Source organism: Chlamydotis macqueenii, chromosome 5 (genome assembly GCF_036417535.1).
Source record: "Chlamydotis macqueenii isolate bChlMac1 chromosome 5, bChlMac1.mat, whole genome shotgun sequence".
Lineage (NCBI taxonomy): Eukaryota > Metazoa > Chordata > Aves > Otidiformes > Otididae > Chlamydotis > Chlamydotis macqueenii.
Window position 1 is genome coordinate 18,577,791 of NC_141560.1, and position 24,079 is coordinate 18,601,869.

At 41.5% G+C, this 24,079-nt stretch overlaps 2 protein-coding genes across 10 annotated transcripts in view; one reads left to right on the plus strand and one right to left on the minus strand.

Annotated features, from left to right (window-relative positions):
• Positions 1-7,597, minus strand: part of DGLUCY (D-glutamate cyclase) — a 48,285-nt gene extending 40,688 nt beyond the window's left edge. For 4 of the 7 annotated variants that reach the window (XM_086748406.1, XM_086748409.1, XM_086748408.1 and 1 more), the window contains exon 1: positions 7,444-7,594. The gene's annotated coding sequence lies outside the window, so the exon portion shown is untranslated. The other 3 variants (XM_086748407.1, XM_086748405.1, XM_086748403.1) reach the window with 3 other exon arrangements.
• Positions 7,598-8,279: 682 nt separating this feature from the next.
• Positions 8,280-24,079, plus strand: part of RPS6KA5 (ribosomal protein S6 kinase A5) — an 82,311-nt gene continuing 66,511 nt past the window's right edge. For 2 of the 3 annotated variants that reach the window (XM_086748195.1, XM_086748196.1), the window contains exons 1-2: positions 8,280-8,708; positions 21,311-21,382. In XM_086748195.1, the coding sequence (XP_086604321.1) occupies positions 8,636-8,708; positions 21,311-21,382 (145 nt within the window). In that variant the 5' untranslated portion in view covers positions 8,280-8,635. The remainder of the gene's footprint in view (positions 8,709-21,310; positions 21,383-24,079) is intronic. The other variant, XM_086748194.1, reaches the window with a different exon arrangement.

Below are 24,079 nucleotides of genomic sequence, written 5' to 3' on the forward strand. Positions count from 1 at the left end.
CCTATAAAATAGGGGCAGATCCAACAAGAGCATGGAGGAGATAAAAGGTCACAATTCTTCACTCTCTTTTTAAAGTAAATCATTATGGTCTTCAGATGAAACTAGCAAATGGCAAAGCCAAAGCAAACAGATGGGGGTCTTTATTCACAGACTGCACAGTTAGACCTCAGAAGTTTCTTACCACAGTTTGTCGTGACACTACATGGCTGCTATTGGGCAGTGCTGGAGATGGGATGCTGAGCTAGACATACTCTAGTTTGTACCCTGTATCTCAATAAACCAGTATGGGATGAAAAATTTAAGAAAAACAGTCATGAAATGATAGAATTGCTGAGTACCAGTTACCAGTTAGCTCTAGTCCCAAGTCATACAATTTACAATGCCAGTGTCAATTATGCAACTTCAGTAAAAATATCCCTTTTTTTAGATATATTGAAAATATTAATTTTTTTTTTATATTGATACTGGTTTTACTACCTGATTTTTCACAGTAGTATTTTATATCTACTGCATGTTCATGGAATCACGTTTATCTCCTGGTTTTATAACCCACTTTATTTTTTTTAAATTCCTTAAAATTAAGGGTAATCTTTCAAATATCTTTTCAAAACATTTTCCTGATCCTTTTAAATAGGGTTTTAGTTGTAATGCTGCTTATATTAAATCATATTGTATTATATTATATAATATTATATGAGACTATGTTAAGAGGTGCCTTCCAGTCGCCTGGTATAGTGCTTGAAACTAATGGGAGCTTTCGCATTTTTTCTGAGGAGCTCCAAGTTCCTTCCAAACTCCAGGAGATACACAATCTGAGTCTGGAATATATTTCTGTTAATTCATCAATCTGTTTCAAGATTTTACCTTTCGTATTTCAATTCATAGGAGGATCTTATCTTTTTAATTTTAAGAGTAGTTCACAATCAATAACCATACAATTTTTGTCAAGGTAAAGGGCAAAGGAAAAAAAGAATCCCGGCAATACTGTTCACTCCATTAAATCACTTCTTTGGCTCTCTGTTAATTTAACAGATGCAATATCTTTAAATACATCAGTAGAAAAAAAGTTGTGGAAATGAACTTACTAGTTTTCATTTATGCTTTTCAAAAACTGCCTTTCCCTCTTAATTTACTGCGTCACTTCTTTTTGCTTACCTCCTTTTTGGCAGGCTCTCTGTAAGAACTGCAATGCATGCCTTTACGCCCTGTCATTTAATAACTTTTTTTTTCATGTTTTTGCTTCCTTCTTTTGGGGGTGGAAAGCAGATGCATGGCTTCTGCAACTATCAGGATGCACTCATGGTCTTCATGCTGAGTTACAAGTTTCAATTTCCTCATCTCTGACTTTCCGATCATCTTGATTATTTTCTCCTTTATAAAGTCCCCTTCTCCAAAGTTTCCAGTCAATTTTCAAAATAGTGAGAACTCACATGTGAGTCTTCTGAAAAGGTTTTTGAGTTGTATGACATTGCAGTCAGTATTACTCAGAGGTTTAATAATACCATTATGTAGAACAGCCCTCTGTTTGTTCCAACAAATTTGAAAATAATTTCAAATTATTGTGAATGAGTGAGGATTAGGATCCAAAAGTCAATTCTTTGTATTAACTACGAATTCCATCTCTGCCTAGCTTAAGCATTTAAGCAGATTAGAAATGGAAGTAAACCCCTATTACTGTTTTAATAGACAGTGCTCATTCATTTCCCTTTTCTTCATCAGAAGCCAACTAACATAACAAATATATTGTCTCTCTTTTATGCCTATGTAGATTTTTAACAATTAAAATTTTGAAAGCATTGCCTGGAATAGCAGTTGTAACTGCACTGTAACTGAAGAAAAAATAAACAAATTAATTTTCAGTGACAAAATGAGTATTAACTGAAACAGGATTTAAGTTTAATCAAAGATGTAACCCTAGAATCAGTAACACATCTTCACTTACATGCAATCTTTCAAGAAATGATCCATTTCCTGACAGAGCTGTACCACTTCCGTTAAGAGAATTATTAGGCTTGGATGCTTAGCATAACTTCTCCTTTCATGGTAAGACATTAAGTGGTTTTAGAGAGATAAAACTGTTGGCCAGAGCAGTTTCATATAAAAATGCTTTAAACAGCAAATTTACCTACCCAATCTACTTTTCTGACAGTTATCAAGCACAAAATGTTCAATTGCAGATTTTTTTTTTTTAATCACAGAGAATATATGGAAACTAGAAACTAGAACTAATACTGTACTAAAATCTCACATAGAAACTGTTTCATGTCATGACTGTCTTTCATGGGAGTCCTTCCCTAAATTTATTTCTTGGTTTCCAAAATTTCATTCTTTTTTTCCCTTGCTGTGCAAATGTTCTCTGTGGAGTGATTAAGGGGAACATTTTGTATCATCTGGCTTTCCAACATTTGTACTTCGAAAACAACACCTATTTCTGTAACAATTCAATGACCACAAGAAAGCACCAGATGCCTCCAACTTTAGCTCCATAGAAACTACGTTTTTCACACGCAGCTCCCCTTCAGAAACAAAGTAAATCATGCACCTAAAAACTGTATGGCAGTGACACCCTGGAAGCTACAGCACTCATCTTCTTCTTTCTTTCTCTCTCTCTCATTTCCTCTCAGAAGTCTGTACAATGAGCATTTCAATTTCACCTCAGCCCTCAAACCAGCTTGGCACACCACCTCTTTTAGAACCAAAAAGGAAATGTTGTGACACTTTTTCTTAAATGAAATTCAATAATATCTTTCCATGTGGGTATTTCCCACGTTTTCTCCTCCTTCTCTTCACAATTAGCAATGGCAAGTAAATACACATATTTTTGAACAGTTGTGTTGTGGGGTAGAGAAGGGACATCTATCTTTAGAACGCTGTTACTCCATGTTCCCAAACTTGCAGCACACACTCAGCCCAAACATTGAACTGTTGGTTGATTGACCTGTCAGGTTGCTTTTATTGTACACATGAATATGAAAACGCTTTTTTAAAAAAAATACATTTACACTATGGAGGAAGAGTGGCTCTGCATCACTCCATAGTTTTTAATCATTTCTACATCAAATATTTTTCCTTTTAACATTAGAGAGGTAATTTATTGAATCATGCCAAATAGCATTTTTTTTTGTTCAGTGTCATAGCATGCACATAAATGAGTATTTAAAATGCAAATAACATTTTCAGTCCGTTAAATTGCACTCAGAGCTGCACTTCTAAAAGCACAGTTTACATAGCAAGGGTGGTTTTACTTCTCCAAACTATGAAGGAATCTCTTACAGACCATTCTGTGCTCCCTGTGGGTCTGTAGCCCATCATTGTTTCTGTACTTTCACATGCCTGCTTTGGCTGCAGGCTCAAGCCAAATTTCCTCCCTCATCTGACTCTGTGACTGTGTGTTAGTGACTGAAAAGAGACAAAGGCAGAATCTGAGCCCTGGCACATGACTATCCATGCTTCTGACTGCTGCCATGCTTTCGGGAATGCCTGTGCCCCTAACTAGTACTCTCCCAGCCAATGTCCTCGTACAAGCTGGGTGCTAGCACGGCTCAGTAACCATTCGCAATCTGTATAAATCCAGCAGGCAGCATCAAAAAGGCCACCGTTTTGAAGGGGAAAGAGCTTAGCTATGTGCATGCAAGCTATGCCATTCCACTTGCCCTCATACCTAAAGAACAAGTCTGAATCCACTTTATTTTCTGGTAAAGGTGTAGCCTGTATGTTTCCACTTATCCATAAATCCTGTCTGCCCTTAAGGCTGACAAAACTGTGTGCTTTTACAACCAACCACAAAGCCATGTGATACTGTTTCAAAGGCAAAGGTGATGACCATCTAAGGAACCTGAAGGTGCACAAGTCCATGGGAATGGATGAGATGCATCCTTGGGTCCTGAAGGAACTGGCAAATGAAGTTGCCAAGTTGCTGTCCATCATATTTGAGAAGTCATAGCAGTCTGGTGAGGTTCCTGCTGAGTGGAAAAGGGGAAACGTAACCCCCATTTTTAAAAAGGGAAAGAAGGAAGAATACAGGCCAGTCAGCCTCACCTCTGTGCCTGGCAAGGTCATGGAGCAGATTCTCCTGGAAAGTATGCTAAGGCACATGGAAAAGGAGGTGACTGGTGACAGCCAACATGGCTTCACTAAAGGCAAATCAAGCCTGACCAATTTGGTGGCCTTCTACAATGGGGTTACAGCATTGGTGGACAAGGGATGATGAACTGATGTCATCTACTTGGAGTTGTGCAAAGCATTTGACACTGTTCCACATGACATCCTTCTCTCTAAACTGGAGAGACATGGATTTGACATCTTTGTTGATGACATGGACAGTGGGTTAGGGTGCACTCTCAGCAAGTTCGCTGACAACACCAAGCTGTGTGGTGTGGTCAACACGCTGGAGGGAAGGGATGCCATCCAGAGGGACCTTGACAGGATGGAGAGGTGTGTCTGTGCAAATGTCATAAAGTTCAACAAGGCCAAGTGCAAGGTCCTACACATGGCTCATGGCAATTCCAGGCACAAATACAGGCTGGGCAGAGAATGGATAGAGAGCAGCCCTGAGGAGAAGGGCTTGGCAGTGCTGCTGGACGAGAAGCTGGACATGAACCCACAATTTGCGCTTGCAGCCCAGAAAACCAACTGCATCCTGGGCTGCATCAAAAGAAGCGTGGCCAGCAGATCGAGGGAGGCGATTCTGCCCCTCTACTCCGCTCTCATAAGGCCCCACCTGCAGTATGGTGTCCAGCTCTGGAGACTCCAACATAAGAAGGACATAGACTTGTTGGACCAAATCCAGAGGATGCCACAAAGATGATCAGAGAGCTGGAGCACCTCTCCTATGAGGACAGGCTGAGAGAGTTCGGGCTGTTCAGCTTGGAGAAGTGAAGACTCCAGCGAGACCTTATAGCGGCCTTCCAGTACCTAAAGGGGGCCTACAGGAAAGATGGGGAGAAACTCTTTAGCAGGGCCTGTTGTGATAGGACGAGGAGTAATGGTTTTAAAACAGTGTGAGACAGATTCAGACTTGATACAAAGAATTGTTTTACAATCAGGGTGGTGGAACACTGGAACGGGTTGCCCAGGGGTGGCAGATGTCCCATCCCTGGAAACATTCAAGGCCAAGTTAGATGAGGCTCTGAGCAACCTGATCCAGTTGGAGATGTCCCTGCTCCTTGCAGGGGAATTGGACTAGATGACCTTTGAAGGTCCCTTCTAACTCTAACCATTCTATGATTCTATGTGATGGAAGTAATGAAACCAGCCCACTATGCCTGGACCATTCCACTGAAGGTAAGTCCACTCTTAAATCAAACACATGACCAAGTTTAATCCTCCACTGCTCCCAAAAGTTCAGTTGAAATTAAAACTTGAGCACAGTCTTGTACTCACGGACTACTCACAGGAGGTTTAGGATTTCAGTGTAAGTATAGTTCTTTTGTCTTTCAAAAGGCGGGATTCTTTCCAAGCATTCAGTAGGGGCTGCTTTGCTGTTTCTGGGTACGACATGAGAAACCTATTACAAAAATATTTCAACACGGGAGAGACTGTTACGTAAAAAAAAATTATTATTTTTTTTTTTAATGGAATGACCATGTTGCTCAGTTACTTTTTCCAAGGTGCAAGCATCAGTGTGTCCCTCAGTGACAACAACGAACTTTCAGTTCATGCAATAGTACTTTCTAAGCCCAGTCACAAATTAAACCTAAATATACAGGGCAACCACTGTGTCTTGCCATATGCATAGTCAGCAGCTACCACAATGGAACACTAACCTTGGTTTGATGTTTTAGGGTTATTGCCTTCATTCTTTAAAGCTGATTTAGATGAATTTTAAAAGTAGAAAAGAGAAGGTTTCTGCCCGAGGCAAATAAGCAGACAAAGTCTGTCAAGCAATGAACATCTGAAACCGAGACTATAGCAACTACCGGATTCATTGCCAGCTCCTCTCACACAGAGTGCCAGTAAGGAACAGAGTGGAGTCAGATTTCAGTTTCTCTCTTCTGAGGCTGCCAGGAACAGTTAGTCCAGAGTGTAGGCTAGTAGAGCCACTGGATGAAATATAGTACTAGTCTCTTTAGAAAGTAACACCTGGGACACAGAATAATCAGAAGTGGCCCTTACTCCTTGCAAACAAGAAGCAAAACTGACACTCTCCACTAGTGGTACTTACAAAGATGCAAAAATTTAATTTAACAATGCACTTTATCAGTTTATTTTGTATTTTCATTATTCTCCCTTCTGTAATTTAATATTATGCTGCTGTAACATTCACAGCCTCTGCACCAGAGAGGCTTCCAAAATCAAGTGACAAAAGTTAATGAATCAATTATTTTTCCATTTGAAACATCTTCTGTCATCAGACTTTCTACATTTATAGTCTTGACATAATACTGCCAGAAAGGCAGCAACTGGACAAACATTTTCAGTGAAGTTATGTGTGTACCACATACTACAGGGAGATTATATCAATAGAACACCTTCAAAAGTTTTACCAGGAACACTATAAAATCCTTATATAGTATTTCTAATTTCTGGGAAGAAAACCAATCCTGAAAGCACCCTAAAAAATGAGGTTTGGTATTTAAACAATTCTGTAGTAGAAAGCGCTTATCAACTTTAAAAGTTCAACTCAGTCTCTCTACAGGAAACTGACAGAAAACATTTTATTCCATTGGTGTTTGAGATACCAGAATCACAGGCTGTGTGTGAACGCAGCTGTTGTGTGTGACTTTTCAGTGTCAAAGGACAGGAGCAACAGCATTATGATTCAGAAGGAACAAGTCAGAAATTACTGCAAATAAGAAATTGAGAGAACAGTATTTGTGTGATTTGTCTCAAGGAAATGTGGACTGCTTTAGACGTATTGGATTGCTTCCAAAACAAAACAGACTGAGGGGCTTAAGTGAGATGAACAGGTATAATACGATTGAAAACACATTTTCCTTAAAAAAGAATCCAACCCCACTGTCGGAACACCGAGTCCCACGCAGCTAACAGGACCAAATGGAAACGCCCCAGCCTGTGCGACGTGAACTGGGTGCCTTCTCCCACACCTCACCTCGCTGCAGACCGAGGCGGCACCCCCTAACAAGCACGTCCTCAGCTGGTATAGACAAACTGACCTCCTCGCCCTGTGACCTTCCAGCGACCACAAAGGGTGCTTCACCTTCCAGTAACTTCGGCCTCTGCAACCTCCCAAGACGACGGTTCCGCTCGTTGCCCTGCGGCCGGGCCGCGGACGCCGCCTGTTCCCCAGCCCGGGCCGTCGGGCCCCTCGGCGGCGGGGAAGGGCGAAGGCCGCCTCAGGCGCCACCCGGGGCGCCTCGCTCCCCGCAGCCCCCTCAGCCCTGCCCGCGCCAGCCCCACGCTCCCCCCCACCCTCCGCCCTATTTTGTGAGGCCTGCGTGACCCGAGCGCGTACCGCAGGGCCGCGGCTCTGGCCTGACGTACCGACGGCGGCGGCTCTCCAGCTGCCCCAGCCCTGGGAAGCGGCCGGGCCGGGCCGGGCCGGGCCGGGCCGTATCGCGCCGCACGGACGGGCCGCCGCTACGGACCCGTACACACCACCTCCCGCGCGGGGAGGCGGGGGTTCAGCGGGCGGGCAGGGCCCTGCGGGAGCTCTCCCCGGCCGTCCGTCGCTCCCCCCTGCCCCGCCGCGTCCCTCGGCGAGGGGACATCCTGCTCCCCCGTCCCGCTGCCGCCTCTCCCCCTCCGCAGCGAGGCCGGAGCTCTGCTGAGCTCCCCCCTACCGCCACTGCGAGTGGGGAAACCCACGGCTGCTCCCCCCGCCAAGTACAATGGAACCGGCCCGTAACCCGACGGACGGGCGCCACTGCCGCTCCCTCATATGATTGCCAGGCCGCTTGGTCAATCAGCGCCTTCTCTTTTCTCTAGGCAACCCAGCGCCCGCCCTCAAGCGGAGGGGGAGCGGGAGAGGCGGGCGGGAATGTTTACAAACAAGATTAAGGGAGTAGAAGGACGCTGGGGGGGGAAGCCGGGGGGCGGAGCCAGAGATTGGCGCAGCCGCTGACCCAATGAGGGAACGCGCCGCTCGGCGGAAGGGCGGGGGGAGGTGCGTAGAGCGTTCTCTGCCCAACAGCCGTTGGGGTTCGCGGGCGCGCGCGCCCAATGAGCGCTTGACAGTGGCAGCGGCGGCGGGGCGGAGTGGGGGGGAGGAGGGAGCGCGAGCGCCTGAGTAAGGAGCGGCTCCTCACGGCGCCCCCTCCTCCTGACTCGCGCAGCCTATCCCGGCTCGGCTCGGCTCGGCTCGGCTCGGCTCGGCTCGGCTCGGCTCCCTGCTGCTGGGCGGGGAGGGCGGCCGGAGAAAGGGGGAGGGGAGCCACAAGGACATGGGCTGGCTCTGAGGGCCGGGGGAGGGAAGTCGACGTGCGTGTGCCTCCCCGTATCTTAATCACTGTTTGTTGTTGGGTGGTGTGGTTTGGTTTTCGGTTTTTTTTTTTTTTTTTTTCCATTTTCCTCAAGGCGGAGGGGAGAACAGCCGCCCCCCCGCCCGCCTGCATGGCTTCTCTCCTCCGGAGCGCCCCTGGAAAATAAAATCCGGCTCAGGCCAGGTGACGTCCCCCCGCCTCCGCGCACACACACGGGGAGCGGCAGAGGCGGGGGAGTGCCCGCCGGTGAGAACATGGAGGGACCCTCGGGCCCGGCGGAGGAAGGGGAGCTGCCGCTCCTCACCGTCAAGCACGAGCTGAGGAACGGTGAGCGGGGCGGGCGCAGGGGGGCCGGGGGCAGCCGCGGCGGGATGGCGGGGGGCCGTTGCCGCCTGCGGGGAGGGCGGCGGGAAGCGCGCCCGGGGTGGGGGGGGCGGGCTGCCGGGAGTTGGGGCAGAAGTCCGGGGGGAGGAGGCTGGAGAGAGTTGGTCGGGACCGGTGGGGAAACCCCGGTGAGGGAGGGGAGGAGGATGGGCTGGAAGGCACGGGCAAGGGGCGTGTGAGACGGGGGCGGGGGGGTCCCTTCTTCTAATTCTGATGAAAGTATGTCAGTTGGACTCCTGCTGCGTATTTGGCTCCCCTGTCCCACTTCCCCAGTGGTATCTGGCGCTTTTGAACGAGATAAGGGGTTCATGATAAGGGTTAGCCATTCCTTTTTTTTTTTTTTTTGGTAAATTCTATTGACTTTTATGGCTATGTCAGTATTGGGGAGGCCCTGTTGGTTACAGTCCCGAATGATGTCGTTTTATGTGACAGCTTTTCTCTGACCTCGGTGAAATGCCGGAATTGTAGGGAGGGGATTCTGCCGACGCGTAACCGCAGAGTTATCTGTCTCTTCAGTCTGGATCTTCTTGTAGCTCAGGGGTTGCTTGAAGACCCTCTGGAGGAGCCACTCAATGCATGAAATTATTTATATATATATATGACCTTTCGAGATGTAGTAGAAATGCTCTGTCGTAGGTTGTTGTCTTGGGGAAGATCTTTCTGTATTTTTAATAAGGACTCTGTGCTCCTCCGAAGTTTCCAGGCAACTTGAACACTGCTGTAAATCTAGATTTTACTGTTCCTTTAGAAGTGCTTTTAAGACATAATCTGTGTTTATTAACAGTGGAGGTGCTATGAACTCATGCCCTTTCTTCCTTTTCTTTCATCTGCTTTTTTTTTTCTTCTTCGTGATGAAGTAGAAATGGGTATACGATGCTGTTCATCGCAAAAGTTTGAGAGAGCCGCCCCCTGAGTTAGTGCAGCTGACCTTCTCTGACGGGCCGAAGGGGAAGGCAGGTGGGTGGTGCTGGGTCTCTTCGGCCGCGTTCAGCCATCTGCCCCCCTGTCGCTCGGGTCTGGGGGCTCCGTGGAGGTGCCCCAGCGGAACGTAGCTATCACTGCAGCTTCCAAAAAAAAAAAGGCGCTCTTCCTGATAGCTACGCAGGAACCAAAGAGACTGTAGTTTCCTTCTTTCAAGAAGAAGCAAGAGAGCTGGGGGAAAATACATGTGTCGTTGGGTGTTGCTAGATTTTAGCGTGCAGGAGAAAAAGGGGTAGGGGGAAAGGAAGTGGCACACACTTTTCCTGTATAGTTACCTAGGTACATCTCGATTTCTTTTGTAAAAGTTGAGACAGCACATATCTCTGTGAGATAGTTATTTAAGGTTAGTTTGGGGAAAAACCACATTCATGTAAACTAGACGAAGAGCTGTCTAATATAGCATAACAAGCCGTTTTTATTTTGATCCTGATCTTAAAGCTTTGTAGATTCAGGAAGTACTGGTGGTTGCTTTTAGTTTAAAAATTCTCAAGCTAGTTTGTGTCTTTTTAAGCTTCTGAAATTCAGCTTAATAGGAATCGCTTGCTTCTCCCCTTCTTGTTCTCTTCTCCTTATTAAGTATTTAGAAAACTCTGCTTTCTGAAAAATGCTTTCTAGCAATAGTTTGTCTATTTCTGGAACGTTAGGGTGGAGGAGGGAGCTGCTCTGTCATGTACTCCGGGGAGACTCCTACTCCTGAAGGTGTCAATAGTGTCATCGCTATGCAAGACATATCAAGATACTGTTTCAGAACTTGTCTCTACACAATGCACAGATACACGATAATTTGAGGAGAAAAATTGCAGTCAGCTTCTGTTGATATAGAAATGTATAAATAATCTATAGGATACTTGAGATATTTTTATTTTTTTTTGTACTGGGTCTGGCTCTGTGGATCCCTAGCTGCTGGCCCACCACGGTTTAAAAAGCATGCAGCATGATTATTTACTTTTGCTTCATTTTGGAAAAGAGGGTGAGGGGGTGTGCAAGAGCTAGAATTGGAGCCAGAGGATTTTTGTTGTTCCTAAATACTGAGTTGTATACCATGAATATCCTTTTAATGTGTGATTTGTTTAGATTCCAGTGTTTCCCTCCTCTCTGTGTTCTTTCTTTGATGTTGCTAGCTCTGTAACTAATTGAATGATTTAGAATTACATATCGAAAGTAGCTGTCAGTTGGCAGACAAAAAAGAGGTCAGTCTCCACAGCGCTTTGAAAGAATGCACTATTGTGGTAGACATAGCGGCTTCTTTGAGAAGGGAGTGTCTCATTTTCGTATTGTGGAAGTTGTTGCTTGAACCTCTTAATAGAAAACTCAAAGTACAAAGAATTACGTATTCAAATCAAAGAAATGCAGGTGAACTACAGTTATACTCTACATTTGCAGTTACTTGGATCTTGGCATTGCTCTAAAAATATTAAACTAGTTAGAGACTGGCATTGATTGTGGTCAAGTGAGTAAGTGAGCAATACTATAAAACTTGAATTTAAGATGAAATGAGTATCTTGAAGAATGAAGCAGATGACTGTTGTTACCTTCAAGCGAGTATTGCGGCATATGAAAATGCACAGTTAGAGCATATGCAGTGCTATTTCTACACAGCTCCCAGCTGGTTGTTAACCCTATCATACCATGGTTTGACTTCTTTTAAACTTTGACTTTGAAATTACAGTGCTGGCCTTGATGTGTTGGGTCAACCTTAATTTTAGCTCTATATCCCATATTCTTAGGGCCCTGGCACTCCTTTGTTGCATGACCAAAAAGCAATTGCTGAAAAAACATCACTTCATAGGCATGTAGATTGGGCCTGTGATAGGGAAGGAACTGTGATGCATAACACTTCAGTGCCTCTGTGAGATGCCATGTGATTTGCTGTGCCACAAATACTGGGCACCGCTTTGTGTATAATTTTTTTTTTTAATCGTAATAATGCAAAGGATGAGAAGGTCCCCCTGCTACTAGGGAAACTGTAAGCATGGATCTGCTTCAATGATTGTTCCTTCAGTTGTTTATTTTGCAGATTAGACACAGCAGTGACTTTTAGGACACATTTCAGTTAATAATGATTTTCTCCTAAAGTATTTAGCAGCTTTCTTCCTTTTTTTTTTTTTCCTTTTCTTTTCCTGTCACACAAACAGTTTCTTCCTTGATAGAAACCTCATAATTCAGCCACTTCAGAATAGTCACTGTCCTTCTTTTCTCATTCTGGGAAGGAAATGAGTTTTGGGGGAAAGTGGAATCACCTTCTGTTTTCAGGAAGTAGAAGAAAAAATATGCCAAAGATCAAATTGTAGGAAGTGGTGACTGTCTCTGACTCTCACTGAATCTTTCCAGTGAAAATAATAAGAAAATGAATTTTTCTGCGGCAAAGGAATAGATTTTATTTAACCTCAGAGTTAGTACAACTTTTTCTTTTTTTTTGAGACTTAAGAAGTTATGTATTATTTACAGTAAAAAAAATAATATTGTTGCTTCTTCACGTTTTCTATTTCATGGTAATGCTGTGGAACTGAACAGTGAGGCTTTGCCCTCATCTTGGCTCCTGTTATAGCTGTTGTTTTTGGGAAAAAAAATAAAATAAGGATCAAAAGATCCAGACCCTTCAGAGCGTGTGACTAGGTAGGAGGTTGCCCATCTTGCGGCATGCATGCGCACTCGCTGCTTTGCCCAGTGAGAGGCAGAGATTAGTGAAACTGACGTCTTGAAGGGAACTTGTGAGACCTTCCGTGAATGTATGGGCGATATGATAAATATGTTGTTTGTTTTGCTTTAAGATGTTGTTATTTTCCTTCTGGGAAGTCCATTTTGAAGAGGATACTGGAAAAATTTAATACTATTGCTAACTTTGGGCTAAAGAACTTGCTTTAGTTTGCGAGCTGTCTGACTGTAACACATGACATGCAAAAAGGCATGTATTGCCCAAAAGTCAGTGTAGCAATGGGCTGCAGGGCTCCAGAGGCAGAAGAGTTTGGAACTTCCACTTGAGTCAAATAGTCTAACTTGTAATTAAGTGTGAAACTATAAAAGGCTTCAAACAATAAATACATGGGCTGTTTGAAGAGTTTAGTACTACAAATTCTTAGTTACTCCTTCTTGAATGAGAATTTAAACTAGAATAGATTTATTTGTAAACTGTAAGGTTCATGTTACATCCATCATATGGCTAAAAAACATGATGAATCATGCATTAAATAGAGTATTCAGCCTTTGCTATGGAGCTATACCTGGCACCTCTACAGTATTCTTTTTTTTTATTTTTAAAAGGAAACATTCTTATGAATGTTTGAAGATACTTTTTCAATTATACTTTCTGTAAAACGGATTTTTTTTTTTTTTTAAATGTCTCTATATATTAATTATATTGTTTAGAGATCAGGAGATAGTTGAATATTTAAAATCTTGGATTGCTTTTGCTTATACTTTTGTCTTTTAAGCACTAAGATATATGTGTTCTCATGTTGCTATGAGAAGTATAAAAAGTGTTTTAAGGATGATTCATAAACTTACTCTCTTAATACAGCTTAAATCTTTGGATTTTACTCTTTACAGAATTAACATTTAAAAATGTTTCATAGTCTGGGAATTTATTGTTATTTATCTTCTAGTACCTTTGATATGATAAGCTTTGATTATGAAGAAGGAGAATGACTATTGATTTTTTTGTTTGGATTTTTTTCCTCCCTAGGGTTTGGAGTCTAACAAATCTGTCTAAAATGAACTGTAAAAGGATCTGGTGCCACTGCTTATTTTGCTCTTGTTGCTATCTTGTTGCATCTATTAAATGTCTAATATAATTGAGGAGGACTAGTTGCAGTCTTCATTGTCAGCCTGTTGTTGAGCTTTGTTCCAGTGCATTCTAAATATGATTGTTTAAAAGCTCCTGCTGGATTCCGGAAAAGAGTTAGGAGACTTACATGCCACTCTAATGCACTTTGTGATTTTATTCAGGATGCAGTTCAGAAAACACTTGCCAGAGTTGCTTAAACTTATGAGAAAGCCCGAGTATCTGAGGGTATGATTTGTAGCTATATTCTTCATGTAAATATTTCTCTTGGATCCCCTTCATGACTTGGCATCATTTGATATGATAAAAGTTCGTTCTTTTTCTCTCTCTCTCTCTTTTTTTTTTTTTTTAAATTATTTTTAACCCATTATACAATTGTAATGATGAGGTGCAAGCCGTGCTAAGATTTCTTTGCTTCTGACTCATTCTGTAGATAGGCAGATGACCTGGTTTATGAAGGAGTCACATTACACACAGTCACTTTATTTGCTTTTGTGTTTTGTTTTGGTATCTATTGTGACTGTTTCTTCTTCCCATTTTTTTGATGATGTCTGTAAATATTTTATGCTGGCTTGGACAGATGGTTATAAAAGCTTTACCTGAGAGAGGATAATTCTGAAGATAATTCTTGTTTCCTGGTTAGTGTCTGCATAAGCTAATATGTAGGTACCTTCCTTCAGAATTTAAATTGTCAGTTACTCTTTTGTTGATGAATTAACCTACGTTCTTTTACTTCTAACACTGTGACCAAAGTGCCTGTGTTTGAATAAAGTCTATTTTTTTTAAAGTGTTGTACTGATTTCTGATGATAGACACGACCAAAGCTGATTCATACCTTGTACTTAGATATAATGTATTGCTTGAGAAGGTACGCATAGTATTTAGATATCTGTTATTTTGATCTGCTGTTTCAGCTCTATTCAGTATTAGATTATCTATAGCAACTTCATTCATTAACATCTTGCCAAATTACATTTTGGGGTTGTTTTTTTTTTGCTATTATGTGATGTGTAGTGTCACTGCAAATTAAGCTTCTAGCTAACTGTGGAGGTGCTTCTAGGTTGAATCTTGGTGACCTCATAGTGATTCATCTCACAGCAGTGACAAACCTCATAGCAAAATTGCCTCTGTAATACCAAAAGGACTACTGCTGATGAATGCAAATGGATCTTAACATGGGGTATTTTCCAAGTCAGGTTATTGTGAGTCTGGATTGTTTATCTCAAATGTCTACATTTTTACCTTTGTTTCAACTTCTGGTGTACAAATGATAACTTTGGTGGGATAGTCTTCTGCAGCTTCAGTCTGTTTTCATAATGGTAATGATTGTTTCCTGCCATGTTCACCACAGCACTTCATGCTTCTGAATTTCCACATACTGTATTCTGCTTAGTTGGTACTTCAGAGGTCTTCATCATCTTTGGTTGTGCAAAATTTTGGCTTCTAAGACTTCTAGAATGGGATCAAGCAGCTTTGCGAGATCTTGAATTTTTTTTTTTTTAAGTTCAGATGGTCTTCTCTTTAAGCATCTAATATTATAGAGAATGAACAGTTGTCACCCCAGTTATCTTGTGATCTTAGAGATCAGAGTAACATGAATTGCATTTTCTCTTTTTTGATGTGAGTTCAGAACTGTGTGCATGTTTTATTTTTGCTCTAAGTTCTTTTTTGGCCCAAGAAAAATGCAGGTAGTCCTTGAAATGGTATGCTTCTTAAAATTGTATTTTAAGTCTGTACGATAGTTCCCAGTCCTGATTAAATGGTACTCTTGTGCAGTAACCTGACAAGTACTAGTTACTGGTAGTCTGTCAGATTTCAAGGACTTTTCACTTTCCTTCACAACTAGTTCTTAGTTGCTGTAACTGGTTACAATCAAAATATAATTTTATATATAGCAGAAAAACAGTATAACATCCTAGGTGCTTTTTCTTCAATGTCTAACAAGCAATAGTTGTGTGGTTTCTGTTATGTGGTGGTTTGGTTTTGTTTTGTTTTCCCAGAAAGGAATGTGCTAGTCTTACCCAATTTCAAGGAAAAACACCCACTCTTCATTCTGAGTAAGGGATAATCTCAACTTTGTGTTCATGTAACTTTGAAAACTTTTTGTTCTTTGTTGCTATGACTTAAAAAAGTGGATCTGTTTGGAGCACGGCCCATCTCCACTCACCCAAGTAACAGGTTCGAATCAAGTTGATCATGGTACCAAGCATTGGACACTTGATAGTTTGAAATATTACAGAATGTCTTCTCTCCTTTTTTCCTTGTTGCTTTCTCTGTTCTACTTTAAATTGTCTGAGCTTCATTGTTCTGTTCAGTAAAACAGCAGGGCTGGTCTCATGTTGCAGAGAATAGCAGAAACAAGTTGCAGCTTTCTGGCAGAGCTTGTCTTTGAAGGTTGCTTGATCTAGCTTAGGCTTAGTAGAGGAAGCTCTAGTTTCATCTGTCTGCTTCAAAATCTATATGCAAAGGAGTCCAGAAACAGAGGACATAGCATGTTTTAACTTGAAAACAGCCACTGTTGAAATATTATTTCTTAAGATCATAAAAGTACAATTAAAAGCAAATACAGTCATTACGCAGTACCAGGTTGTGCTGTTCTTGGTTCGCACTTGGCCGTCTCAAAGTTCACGTATAGTGCAGGTGACAGTCGTGTCTCTTACGTCATCTGGAGATCCTCCGTCAAGCAGAAATACTTTGTTCTGGCTCTCAGAGTTAAACACTGTCCTCATTTCAGGGGGCTGAGAACAACAATACTGATCTCCATGCATTGGTGTCCCTGCATGTGGAGGTTTGTCTTTGCAGTGGGAATATTTCTAGATATTTGCTTGCTTTTTGCATTCAGAGATGATAAATAAGACCAGTACCAGCACCACTATTTCCTCTTTCTTTTTATGGATGCCATGATGTCTTGGCCTTTTCCTTTAGTCTTTGTTTCTGAGTTGATCTGTTGTATCTCGCTGTTGCCCTCAGCTGCATGCTCTCCTTACCGTGTTGGTCCTGTGCTGATTGCTGTGGACTACAGTAGAAAATCTGTAAATGGAAGCTTTACCTGATTGTGTACCCATGCAGTTAGCTTGTCTCCTAGAAGATGGTGTCAGCTTCCTGCTTTTTTTTAATGATGTACCGTCATCCTTTATGCTACTGTATCATGTGTATCTTCAGATCATTTGTGGAGAAACTCTGATCCTGTTGACTTGAACAGGAAGAAAGTACTGCACAAGCTTAGTTCCCTTCCTTGGTACTCTTCAGCTGATGTGTCAACAGACTTGAAGAAAAGGACATGAAGTAAATTTTCGGTTTCTAAAACTGCTTTCCTTGCACTCAATTCTGAAATTAAGAGCTTTACTGAAGCCAGTGTTTCTGAATGCATCATTTATGCTCCTGAAAGCAAGCTGAAGGAAGTGTCGATATGATTACTTTAGTTCTGGAGAACTGCACCTCGTCTCAGCTGGAATGTCTAAAAGTGCTTCGCCTGATTGCAGCAGATGAAGACAAAGAACTGCCCTTCAGCCTGCTTTTCTCAGGGTATGACTTCAGAGATGGACTGAGTACAGCAACTGAGGCTACTGGAACAAGCCATTGCCACCCATGGCAACATTGGGAGAAGCGCTTTCTGGGAATTGTTAATCTTTTCTTGTAGATTTGAAGATGTGTTGGGTTTTTTGGTTTGTTTGTTTGTTTTTAATTGAGGATAATTCTACTTCTTGCTTTATAGGGAGTAATTCTGAGGGAGAGTATCTCAAGTGTCCTATCATACCTCCATGTGTTATGCAGCACCTTTTAGCTATCTGAATTTGTGGGACAGCTTTTTTCCCCTCAGTGTAATGCAAAAAGAATGAGGTGGGACTTATTTTATGGTGATTATATGCTTATTTGGGATGTAGTTTTCTCTTTTGCTATGAAAATAATATTATAATAACCTTCAAGACATAAATTTTTTGAAGGTTAAGGCAATTAAACATCCTGAATGGCAATAAAAATGAGATTAAGAGGATAGTGCAAAATTATGATTCACATTGAAACAAGTACATAATAATTCAAACCAGGTATCACTCAGCTTTTTACTGTGTAACCTCATGACCATGTGTAACCTTTACTGTTCAACATCTTTGTCTGTTCAACATCTTTGTCGGCGACATGGACAGTGGGATAGAGTGCACCCTCAGCAAGTTCGCCGACGACACCAAGTTGTGTGGTGCCGTCGACACGCTGGAAGGGAGGGATGCCATCCAGAGGGACCTTGACAGGCTGGAGAGGTGGGCCCGTGCTAACCTCATGAAGTTCAACCAGGCCAAGTGCAAGGTCCTGCACCTGGATCATGGCAATCCCAGGCACAAATACAGGTTGGGCAGGGAATGGATTGAGAGCAGCCCTGGGGAGAAGGACTTGGGAGTGCTGGTGGATGAGAAGCTCAACATGAGCAGGCAATGCGCCCTTGCGGCCCAGAAGGCCAACCGCATCCTGGGCTGCATCAAGAGGAGCGTGGCCAGCAGGTCGAGGGAGGTGATTCTCCCCCTCTACTCTGCCCTGGTGAGACCCCACCTGGAGTACTGTGTCCAGTTCTGGAGCCCCCAGCACAAGAAGGACATGGACCAGTTGGAGAAGGTCCAGAGGAGGGCCACGAAGATGATAAAAGGGCTGGAGCGCCTCTCTTATGAGGACAGGCTGAGAGAGTTGGGGCTGTTCAGCCTGGAGAAGAGGAGGCTCCAGGGAGACCTGATAGCGGTCTTCCAGTACCTCAAGGGGGCCTACAAGAAAGATGGGGATAGGCTGTTTAGTAGGGCCTGTTGCGATAGGACGAGAGGTAATGGTTTTAAAATAGAGGGGGGTAGATTTAGATTAGAAATTAGGAAAAAATTTTTTACTATGCGGGTTATAGAACACTGGAACAGGTTGCCCAGAGAGGTGGTGGAAGCCCCATCTCTGGAAGCGTTCAAGGCCAGGCTGGATGAGGCTCTGAGCAACCTGATCTAGTTGGGGATGTACCTGCTCCTTGCAGGGGGGTTGGACTAGATGACCTTTGAAGGTCCCTTCCAACCCTAACCATTCTATGATTCTATGATTCTATGAAAATGGGAAAGGTTTTACTAATGTTATTGAATGTGGAATGCAAGTTAAATTGAGTTTATAGTACAGTTTAGATTAATGGGTGGAATTTAGGACTTGATCTGTTTTTAGGACTACAGCCAGCACTACAAATCTTCAATGTGTTACTGGAGATGCAGCGTTTCTCTGTTTTCGACTTTCTGTCTTCCTATTCGGTTCCAAGAATATGACAGGATTAAATAACTGTTCTGCTTTCTATAAAGGTATTTAATTGAAAAGCCTTCTGCTGACAGCTCTTAAAGAATATGAGATGGTAAAAGCTTTCTGGAGTACTCCATAATGGAAGATCTGAATCAGTGGATTTCTCAGTGAAAAATTTCTTCCTGCTCTGAGTTCAGCGCTTGCTTAGATAGCATCCAGAGAAGTTCTGTGTCCTGAATCTCTTCAGTGTCATCCACAGCTTCGTTAAAACTGTGGACACTCTGACCCTCGTCGCTTCAGGATAGTCCCTGACTTGTGCTGTGTGTGGCAGAAAAGACACTGTTTTGAAACTGTATACATTGAGTACTGTCCTCAGTACTTGTTAAGAAGAGTAATGTGTAGTATTAAGTAGCTTCAAGACAGACTGCTTTCTGACTGTGACGTGAAGTACGTATGGAGATGCTACTCAGTCTAGATTTGCCTTGTGTGCTGTTACTTCTTTCTCGGCACAGGAGCGCATGTCCCTTACTGCTGACTTCAGCAATGACTGTGGTGTAGCACTAGCAACAGTGTTTGTTCTGTTTGCGGTGAAAGTAGTACAGTAAGCTTCAGTTCAACTCGTGGTGCATATTGCCTGATGGATTTGTTAATGCTTCTGTTACTGTCTTGCCTAGTGCATATTATTAAAATGGAACTGATCACAAAAGTACTCTTTCTCTAATGATAATTTCACTGTGCTGTGTGGGTGTTTTTGGTTTTTTTTTTGGTTTTTTTTTTTTAACGTGTAGTATTAGGCTACAGATTCCCTCAGATTTGCAGAAATCACGGTCATGTGTACTTCTGTTTGTACAAGAAAAAATCCTGAATACTTGAAAGCTCTTTTTAGACTTTCTAATCTCCCATAAGTTTCAAGTGGTCTCTCTGCACTTATTCCAAGTTTGAGTAATCGCTCATAAAAATGGATGATAAGAATTGAAAAGAATGTTTTAGATGAGATCTCATCAGTGCCTTGCATGAGAGCACTGACATTCCCCTATCCCAACTAGATGCATTTTGTGTATGTGTACAGATTCCTAAGATTGTTGGAATAAGTCACAAATTCGCTTTTTCATTTATTTAGTGTTTGGATTTTTTTTTTTATACGTGTTCCTTCTTTGCAGAGGATTGTCTTTATGAAGTTTTAAGTTTTCAATTTGTTTTGAATTGTTGAATTACTGCAGTTCTGTGAATGATTTTGATAATTAATTCAGAAAGCACACTGTGTTGATAAAGTTTCCTAGAAATATCAAACCAAAAGAGAATTGCTGTTGGATGGAGTAAATTAATTTCAAAATCTCCTATCAAAGAGTTTTCCTCTTTGGTTTGGGTTAAAAAATCTTTGTACTTGAAATCTGTGGTGCTGCTACTGAAAGATTCTTGCACAGCTTTCCTAAGCCTTTTTTTTTTTTTTTGTTTTTTTTTTCTTTAACTAGCTTTTAGGCATAGAGTTTGGCTTGAAGTTGCTCTTTAAGAGGCATTCTTGTAGCAGCCATGCCAATGTATGCAGGTTCTGCTGCTTGATGCTGCATCCTTAGTTGTGCTAGTAAAACTGTTTGTGCAGCTGCTCGTTACAGTGGATCAGGAAACTGGACTTGGTTAAGAATAATCAAACTTGGTTATTTTTTTGCCTTACTGCTTTTAACCTGGGTCACTTCAATGAACAACTTTGCTGAATGGTCTGCATTCATATTCATGCAAATGGATGGATAATATTATTATAGGAATGAAAGATGGAAAAAATGGGAACTGTTTAAGGCTTTCTTTTATCAGCTTATAAAAGGAAAAAAAAAAAAAAAAACAACAAACCAACCCACCATAATTCCTTTTTTAAATAAGACTCTTCATGTCTCTGCTTAGAAAAATGTCTGCTAGACAAAAAAAAAGAAAAAAATTAAAAGTGGTATAGATTTGTATAAACAAAGAACCCCCTCCTCCCAAACTCCCCAACAAATGAAAAACTTTGTAGCAGCTTAGATTTTTCCAGACTTGTTGGTTTTGTAGACTCAAGGTCTTTCCTACTTGGTAGTAGTGGAGAGTCTTTATAGGTTTATTAATCCTGTCTTAAATGCACGAATAGTTACTAGAGCTCTGCTGATGTCGTCCCAAGAACATTAGAATATTCGGGGTGCTAGGGCTAAGGGATGACCTGATTGCTGTCCGCAGCCATGCGATTAGAGGTTGCAGACAAGGTAGAACTAGACCTTTTCATAGGTGCCCAGTGATAGGATGGAAGGTGGTGTATGCAAGCTAGATGGGCTTCAGTTATTATTCTGTGGTTTTATACCTCCAAGAACACCAGTGGCAGCAAGGAAATTGCTCTCCTTTGCTTTTCAAGTTAAGAGAATACCGTATGCAATTGGAATATCCTTTTGGTGTTTCATTCATCTGCTAACTTGTTTTTACTGAAGCTGTAGTAATATGTCACAATGATGTTTCAATGTGTTGCATATCTGATGTGATTTTTTTATTTTATTTTATTTTTATTTTTTTCCTTCAGCAAATTTGACAGGCCATGCAGAGAAAGTTGGCATTGAAAACTTTGAACTCCTGAAAGTTCTTGGAACAGGGGGTAAGATGTACTATTTTTCTTAAGTTGAATGTTGGAAGCATTACTCTTAAATGTAGTTTTGTTTTCTAGCTGAAGTTTTGGTAATTGGAGCATTCTTTAGGAAGATATATCACTTTTGTATTGCATAGCATAATTTCGTTCACTTTTTTCTCACAAATATTGTGCAAAATTGGAGGTCATGTTCTAGCTTATGGCACTTGAAGATGCACTCTTTAAAAAAAATGGAAAATAAATGTCTTGATTTGTGACAATTTAATAGAGTTTGTGAAAAATCTGATCTAAGTTAAGGCATGATCTTGATAATTTTGTTAAATTTTCAGACTACTGCTTTTTCCCCAGAAATTCGCGAAAACATAATGTTAGTACATTATTGAACAGGATGCTCTGCTCTTCAGCAGTGTGTTTTAGAGTTGGCATTGGCTCTGCTAGTTTCTTTCTGTCCTATTCAAATTCCAATAATTTAACATGAAAAATATTCACTGTGTTATGGATTTCAGCACAATGTTGGAACTTTGTAGGATGTTGTAGGATTGCTGACTGTAACGGACAAAAAACCCCCTTTGTTTCACCTTTGTTAAAGGCACGCAGACAGAGGCCCATACACAGACCAAAAGTAGTGGCTTTTATTCTTAGTGTGTTTACGTGGGGTTTTTTTGTCAGTATTAACGTCAGATGCAGTGCTGAGTAGATTGGGATAATCATGAAGGTGGGCCATCATCAATGTCTGCAGAAGTTATAAGTTAGTTATGTTATTAAATTTTGGGCGTTATCAGCCATTAACGGCTAACAGTGAGGTTATAATTGCACAAGTTGCTACGTCACTGAAAAGAGGAAAGGTTTTTGATTTTTCACACTTGGGTGCCGTACAGATTCTGTCATAAATTAAGCAAGCTGTTAAGTCACCTGAGCGTATTTTTTTCTGTTTCTGAAATAATTATTTTAAAATTTAACAGGATTAAGAACTCAACCCTTGCTGTTAAATTTCATTAATTGGTGGCAGAGGCAAGGAAACTGTAATATTCATAGATATGTTGCATATTCATAGGTAGAAAAAACTATGCCGTTCTGAAGTGGTCAGTATTGGTCTGAGTGGGGTTGACAAAAATGAAATGACTCGTAATTACACGTTTGTGTGAGGATGTCTTTCTCTCTTGCTGATGGAAACATTGGCTGGGTTTTTAATTATGTGTGTGTGTGTGTGTATGAATACCAGTCTTATACCTGAATTTTTTTCTTTTTCCTTGCCCCTACCATTAATCTAAGATCACCTTAATATTACAACTGTTGCATTTGGAATACAAAGTAAATTTTGGTGGTTTTTTAAGTGTCAGTCTTCAAGTTCAGACTAGTAGTAGCCTGACCTCCTATTGTCTTTAGGCGGTACTTCTGAAATACCCCTTTTGCTGCTGTTAAACTGTTTTCTGTTATTCATTGCTACCTTCCATGCCCTGTCTTCATCATGAACAAATTAGCCAAATTTCTCTTGGTCTGAGGTGCTCTTAATCATAGCAGGTAGTCCTTAGGCTTGTAGTGCAAAGCTATCCTATTCACTCAAGGTAACAGGCTAATTTTTATGAGTGACCCCTTCCAGAAAAGGCTACTTCAGTGAGATTGACAGTGTGTGTATGTGAGAAGAAAAAGCTGAGGAAGCATGCCTGTCTGTCTTCATCCTGCTCTAGTAATCATGTTGCTCCAGAAACATCTTTGGTCTTAGTAGACTTCAAACTATTTCAAGAACTGATGAAAAGGTTCCTGCAAACTTTATTAATCCAAGGACACCTTGAGTATCCTGGAATGGCATTTGTAGGAAAAGTAATAATTTTTCTGTCAAGGAAATGCTCGTTGCATTTTTTAAATTTGCAATTTCAATCATAGCCTGAGGTTGTTGCTTTAGAGATCTAGACCATCAGGGCAGTCAAGAAGCTTTGTTCAGTCTTAGGCATATCACAGCTAAGACTAGTGCACTAGATGTGTCAGAGGTTGTTGCTTGCCGATTACTGAACAGCATTAAATGCAAATGGCCTGATCAGAATGGAGCTAGTTCTATCTGCTTTTCGGGAGGTGACTGTCTGTGAATTGTCAGTATTTGCAGTAAAATGCAATCACTGAAAACAAGATTGGAACGGACTCAGTCCTCTAATTGCTTGGCCCAGGATACAGTCAGTTATACCTGTGTCATCCCTAACAACAATTTGTTTTTTAAAAGCCTCCAGTGGTAGAGATTCTGCAACCTTTCTAGATGTTCTTGCTGAGTATGTTTAATTTCCTAGCTTGAGAACCATTCTGGGGATTGCAATAAGCAAAAATCCCCTCTTATTTTTGCAAGAGGTTTCTGAAAGAACATTACTTCACAACAGCATATACCTGTGTTAAGGCATTTCTTCTCTAAGTATCATCCAACAAAATGTAGATGCAGCTCTGAACACCATCTTCACTTTCACTGTATTTCTAATTGTTATAGCCAGAAGAGTTTCTGTGTCCTTTTCATTGACTCAACAGAGCAGAATAGAAACTGAAGCAAGATATTGGCCATTTGCCTAAGATGATTCTGAAATGTTCTACTGTGAGATAATTTTTGTGATTATTTGGTTTACTGTTACAGAACCGCGGAGAGCTTGCACAAATTGACTCTGGTGCTGCTAGTTTAATAACATACAACCCCCTTTGTAAAAACTTAGGTTTTAGAAAGTTCTAGAA